At 31.6% G+C, this 6,788-nt stretch overlaps 1 protein-coding gene across 1 annotated transcript; it reads right to left on the bottom strand.

Moving 5' to 3' along the window:
• Positions 1 to 575: 575 nt before the first annotated feature.
• Positions 576 to 6,531, bottom strand: LOC113399773 (queuine tRNA-ribosyltransferase accessory subunit 2). The gene is made up of 7 exons (XM_026639010.2): positions 6,278 to 6,531; positions 5,698 to 5,966; positions 5,413 to 5,594; positions 3,527 to 3,696; positions 2,791 to 2,993; positions 1,775 to 1,900; positions 576 to 1,085 (listed from the first exon to the last, which is right to left on the bottom strand). The coding sequence occupies exons 1-7, from the start codon at positions 6,392 to 6,394 to the stop codon at positions 848 to 850; spliced, it is 1,305 nt and encodes a 434-aa protein (XP_026494795.1). The 5' UTR covers positions 6,395 to 6,531; the 3' UTR covers positions 576 to 847.
• Positions 6,532 to 6,788: the final 257 nt, after the last annotated feature.

A 6,788-nucleotide genomic window follows, 5' to 3' on the forward strand; every position in this document is an offset into this window, starting at 1 on the left:
AATCACCATTCGTTCTCCTCAAAAGGCTTAACTTACTAAAGCATACGTTTTTATAAGCTCAAAAACTAATATGACCAATATTATTTGTTTTGCTTCAATGTATAATATATTCCAATGGTAGGAGGAGTAATATAAAATCAAACCTTACATTTATTATTCCACTACAAACGGTTTTTGATTAATATATATTTATCTATAGTACAACACTGTTACTCAACTATATAATATATATCTGGACCCAATACTGACATGTCAAGTTATATATTTATCGTGACTCCTACTGCCATTGGATACAGACACAGAGTGAGTGCAGCATTCTCTTTTGAATCAAAATCTTTTGTATGTGTGCCTTTATGAAAATTATATGAAATTTGCATCCAAAATTCAAAATATATTTTACTTTAAGTTGTGTTTAGTTGGTATGGTTGTTGCGTCTGTTTTAAATATTATGTAACCACACTCTCATTTCCATAAACGGACAAACATACATTATGTTGCCACACAAATATATTATGGAGATACTACAGCATGGTGGGGCCATGCTATTTCACAGTATATTGTATATATGGCCTCGAAACATTCACTGAACTTAAAAATAAAATTAACTCCGTCTTATTAGCACCGACAACCAAATAATGAATCCTTTGTATAAAATTTGCTTCTATCAAACACTTATATTTTCTTCCACTTCAATATTTTTTTAGTAAGAATAGCTTAATTTGTAAATGAACCCTTATTTACAAAAACTACTTATATATAATCACATCAAACGGTTTCAAAGCTAATTATCTATTCAAAATAAAAACAAAATACAATAATTACAAGGCGGATGTTCTAATAAAACTATTTAAGTACAATTATTACTAACTAAGCCGCTACTCAGTACTTCACTCACTCGTATTTTCTTATTTTTCTGAAATGTTTGCTTGTCTATGGCTTCGTTTAAGCCCTTATATCGATCTGGTGCGAATGTCTTCAACATTTCACACTGCTTTGTTATATGTTGCTTGAATATTGCAAACGTATTTGAGGCAATGTGTTTACGAATGTAAAAGAACATCTGGTCGAAGTGATGAAGGTTGTGACTGGAAAAAAAATATAAGAATTATGTAATTTTTCGAAATACTAATTGTTGTATTACAAATGGTAACGGATTTTCTTAAATGAAACATTTATTTATCTGAGTATTAAAACTAGTATATATTTTATTGTGTAAACGCAAACAAGAAAAAAATATTAAAAAATCGAAATTTCAACGCTTTTCAATTTGTTTTATAATATTTTCTACATAATTTTTGGCGCTTTACTGGCTCACTCACCCTATAGACCGAACACAACAATAACTATGCTGGTACCTATAGCCTATTCCAATGGAAGTAGGAAAAAAGATAAACAAACCTTAGATTTACGTATTTCATACTATTTTCTAACTCAGCTATATTGTGCTCTACTAAGAGTGTATGATTAATATATATTTATTTATAATACAACACAACAGCACTTAACCACTTATTTCCATTTTAATTCCAAAATTCCGATAACAGTTTAGTCGACGTTTTAAAACGCCTTTTTTTCACGAATTCATAGATTAATCAAGCTCTCGATCAATTATATCGCGTCAAATCGCTGTCGTTTATTTGGCTTATTCAGACGGGTTTGCACAAAACCTTACCACGGAGTAAAAATGTATCAACCAAACTTCAAAGTACCAACTGTAGGTACTTAATATACCCTTTTCATTAACCTTATTTTAAATATTTATTAACAAACTTACATGCTTAATAAAACTGAAGCCAACATTTCACGCGTATTTAATAAATGCCGAATATAAGCACGGGTGTGCTTCTTACACGCAAGGCATTCACAGTCTTCTAAAATAGGAGTGAAATCTTCCTTATATCTGAAATTAATTCAATATCATAATTTATATAAATAAGACATAGACAATACATTCAAATCAATTTGTTCTTTGAGTAAGTTTATAACCGACTTTGGAAAGCGATTTTTAATTTTGTTTTTGTTTTGGAACTTATAATTGTAATCAGTCGCATTTAAATTAAAAAAAAAAAAAAAGATAAAGCATTTTTGTTAATATTTTATATCATTCAAAATTCTATTCTAAAAAATACGGTAATACAAATTTATTGCTCAATAAGATAGATGGACCTCATCGGGACTGGGCTATGTACGAATAGCAGTGTCGTACGTGTACTAATATTATAATAAATTTATTCTAAGACATATGTTCTGTTATTACAAATAACAAAATAGTATAAATATTTATTTTGTGATATTATTAATAAATCTTTATTTAAATGTGATAATCACAGAACAGGCGGCGTAATTTCAAAAATATTTTTGCTTCAGATAGCCCCTTTATCGAGTTAGGTTTTAGACCTCATAACATGATTGTTGTGACCAATCTTTCAGTATATATGTATTATCTATGGACCAATCACAAGAGAGACTAACCAACTGCGCAGTATATATTATGCACTCTCTGACGCAAAACGACACGACCGGGTAGGGTTCGGCCGCAGAACCAACAGCTTTACGCGCTTTCCGAGGCACGGGAGAGAACCAAGTTCCAGATTTAGGCTGTTACTGATAACTTTTTATTGGCCCGACTTGGAGTTTGAATCTGCAGCTTTATATCTAGCTACTAGACCAACGAAGGAGGCATAACATTACACTAAAAACCAACGGAGGTTAAGTAGCCACGTTACAGGTGGGTTTAATCTCGCGGAGTATTTACTTTAATATGTAAAATTTAAAGATATGTTTGTTTACCTTTGATCAACCATGTCCAATAAATACATTGTATCATTATCTTTGGTAACATCAAAACTAAGTTTCAAAGCGATACCAGCGTTAGTCAGCTTCACCGGGTAAGAGCCATCAAACACGTCCCAACCATATTCAATAGCAGATAATATTACGGTCGGATTCCAACACCCTTCTATTATATGAAACAAATTTTTGGGAATTGCATTCTGTGAATAAAGCACGAGTAATAAATATTAAAAAAATATGGTAAACTTGTTATTTGAGTTAAGAATAAATATCTGTGTGGTAAAGACCTGGGCTCCTCTTGATGAGAAGGCATGGAGCTTTATCCACCACACTGCTTAAATGCAGATTGGTGAACAGACCATACAGATGAAAAGCTGTAAAATGCAGGTTTCCTCATAATGTTTTCGTTCACTGCCAAGTATGAGATTATAAACACAAAGTAAGCAATATTTTGCATAAGCATTACAACTAGTATTTTCAAGTAGCTAGTAAATTATTCAATTGTTTAATAAATATTTAAAAAAAAAAACCTTTTAATCCCAAGTAAAATTAACCCAAGACCTTATTTTATCCTTCCTAATATAAAATTACAGTTTTACAAGTTTTTAACATACCTTTTATTATCAATTATTATGTAATTGTTACTGTACTGTAACTATAAGTCAATTCATCAATAATTTATTGTTTTTCTTTAATTTATTTGCATTAAATAATACTAAGATAGACAACTCACACCGACTTTCTCGAAAACTTCATTTAACGTCTTTATATTTAGATCCATTGATTCAACAGTACCATCTGTGATACCTTCCAGTGCTATTCCTCCTAAGGTATCAACATGTTTCAAAACATTTTGTACACATTCATCGATTTTTTTCGGATTTGCCGCACCAACGATTACACCTGAAATTTATAAAATTTTCTTTTCTTAGATACATAAAATTTGTTATATTTAAGTTATATTTAATTACAATCAGGATGACTCTTTTAAGACCCTTTATTTAATATGTCCCACATACTCCCAACGTGGAAGTGGAATCGTCGGTGCCCAGGACGCCGAGTGCGCCCCGATACCCCAGATTAACCACTAAAAATATCAGCGGCAACCTCTCCAGCGCTTCGGTCGGCCTGCCTATGCGGGCCTCCTATGGGGTATTCCTATATTTGGCTAACAAATTTGCAACACTATATTTAATTTTAAATACTGCAATATATTATTATTACAAAGTTGAGATGAAGAAATATTATATCTTTATAAGTTTATTATAACCAAACTATCTAGTGTGAGCTCCTCTAAATAATTAAGGGAAGTAATGCCTCAATTACAATTTTGTTGATTGTTCTAACGCAAATATGTTAAGCTCTTGCTTATGTATATAAGTATAAACTTATTTGTTATCATTCATAGACTACTAGTGACCTGTCACAGCTTTGCATAGGTGCATTTTAATACTATAAAACCAAATGTTGCCTCCGTTTTGGGTCATGCATGCACACCGGTCTTCCTTGCCAAAATCAGAGTATGCGATAACTCTCTTTGTGAATGTGGTTTGTATGATGGGACGGTAGATCATATTTTTTTCAATTGTCCTACATTGACATTTTCTTTATACGACATTCTCCCCCCAGATATACCCGACCTATCAATTTTAGTCTCTTCTCACTTATTTACATTCTTCTTTTGTAGTTCATTTAATGAAATATATTTCATGTCATGACTTAAAATTTTAGTCTTTTTTTTTCCTTTACACTTGTAGTTAGACTTTTTTTCCCTACTAATATTTTCCATTTCATACTAATAAATTTATTTTTAATTTTTGTATGATACCGTTATTGTCTTGTGATGTCTGTGTCGTCATTTTATGTTATCTGTTTTAGGTATCCTGGAACAAATCCCTGACATTTTTCAAAGCTAAACACCGAACACTTTCCCTGCATGTAACTTTCATATAACGTCGTAAGTGGCCAAATACGTCTCACAAACAAGAGATGTGAATGCCATTAAAGAGGAAAGAAAAGGAAGAAAAAAAAAAGAATACAGAGTTACAGAAAGATAAAAAACATAACAAAAGACTTTGTTATATTGTATTTTTATAGATAAGATAAAATGTTTTTTATCGACCCTATCTACTAATATTTTAATATTGCTTTTATGATGTTAAAAGTAAATTAAGTACATAATACATTATATCCTGCTGTCTAATTGTGATGATGATAATGTAATCCAAACCGATTTTAGCCACAGTGGTTATTCTCAAGGGTGACCAGCCTGCACAGGTCATATATAATGCACAAACACAGGTGTACTCTCTTATCCCTTAGTCTTGTAGTCTGATGGGAGAGTAAATTCGACTCAACCAAAAATACTTCATGGACAGGAACAGTGGCTTTACTTGCTTTACTTGCTTTAGCGGGAGTGTACACACTTCTTTCAGACTACGAGCTTATATTTGGAATGTTTTGATGGAGAAATCCAATATCTTTTTATCAGCCCTACTTAGGGTTTGAGCCGCTTGGGACAAGCAACCAGACCAAAAAGGCAGTCTATTAATTATAATTATTATAATTATATAGACTGTTAAACACATTAATATTAATATATAACAACAACATACAAACCAACAAGAGTACTGTTTTGTAGTTCTTTGGCAGCTTTATAACGATCTACACATTCATTTAGCATTTGACTTGTTCTGTTCACAGCCTTCGATACCCTCTTAGAGCCTTCATTGAGAGCCGTCCGGCCATCTGCAATCGCCAAAATTATGTCTGGTTTGAAAACTTCCATTACATCCATATATCTGTAAATTCATGTTTATCCTAAAAGTATGATTTTTATATGTAAATAAAGGAACAAATCACAAATATTGCAAATTGTTCTATAGCTTTTTAACTTGAAAATACCTATTAGCTGATAACATTTTTTTCCCATTTTTTGTCCACAGTGGCACTTTGTTAGGTTCAAAGTGTCCAGATGGTGTTACTTCAGACAAATTATTTAATGTTGCACAAGCCACATGTCCCGGCAAACCAGCAAACTTTGCTACTCCATCATTTTGTACTTTGACACCATTTTCTAGTTGAATTGAATTGGAAAGAGGAACCCATAAAAGTTTAGGACTGGAGAACACCCGTGACAGCACATCTGATGTTAAATGCACAACGCTTCCACCCTAGAAAAAAAGTATTTAAAAATTATGGGAAAATTATTTTAAGTACTTAACTAAAATTATTATTGTACAATTTATTATGGTTGGTAAAAAGGAATTACTAGAAGAATATTACAGTGCTGTGATCAGAAAGTGTAAAGGAATCAGTGATCAATACGTAAAAACTTATTATTGACTGTGACGCAAGTTTATTATTAAAAACCTCAGCATGAAAACCACGTGGTTATACGAATATTCATAACTACGACGACATACGTTCTACAAAACGAATCGACGTGTAATATTAATCAAAATAAAGACATTTTATGTTATACTTGGGTAAAAAGTGCAGAAGTCGGAGTTTCAATTACAGCACCAGGAAACTTGAAGAAACCCGTTAAGCGACCAATACGTTCACTACCACACCCATTTTGCTTTACTATGAAACGCATTATAAAAAAATTGAGGTATTTGGATAAGTGTAATTATGTAATAATATTATTTAAAATAACTTAATTTTTTGCTTAACATATAACAACAACAAAACTCGTAATCGGCAACTGAATTGAGTCAATCGAATCATCTGTCAAATGCCAACTGTCAATGTCAAACGTGTATTTGAATGTGCCGTTCAGAACTTAACAAAAATGTTAAAACGATCACAGGCTCTTTGTTTTTAACTCATATGGAATACACTAATAGTTATATAACTTTCTTCATTAAACCTTAAAATTGAGAATAAGATTATAATCTACTTTCTAGATCGGTTAAAAAAAGCTTTGTTAAAGCGATGTATAAAGAAATGCTTGTATATACATAGAAATAGAACACTGTATAAATAATTTT

This window comes from Vanessa tameamea, chromosome 2 (genome assembly GCF_037043105.1).
Source record: "Vanessa tameamea isolate UH-Manoa-2023 chromosome 2, ilVanTame1 primary haplotype, whole genome shotgun sequence".
Lineage (NCBI taxonomy): Eukaryota > Metazoa > Arthropoda > Insecta > Lepidoptera > Nymphalidae > Vanessa > Vanessa tameamea.

Excerpts from the sequence above, each read along its gene's own strand:
- LOC113399773 (XM_026639010.2), bottom strand. The coding sequence starts at position 6,394 with ATGCGTTTCATAGTAAAGCAAAATGGGTGTGGTAGTGAACGTATTGGT. Across the intron at positions 3,697-5,412 it reads ACAAAACAGTACTCTTGTTG|GTGTAATCGTTGGTGCGGCA; the intron begins GTTTGTATGTTG and ends TATAAATTTCAG. Across the intron at positions 1,901-2,790 it reads TTGGACATGGTTGATCAAAG|ATATAAGGAAGATTTCACTC; the intron begins GTAAACAAACAT and ends AATTAATTTCAG.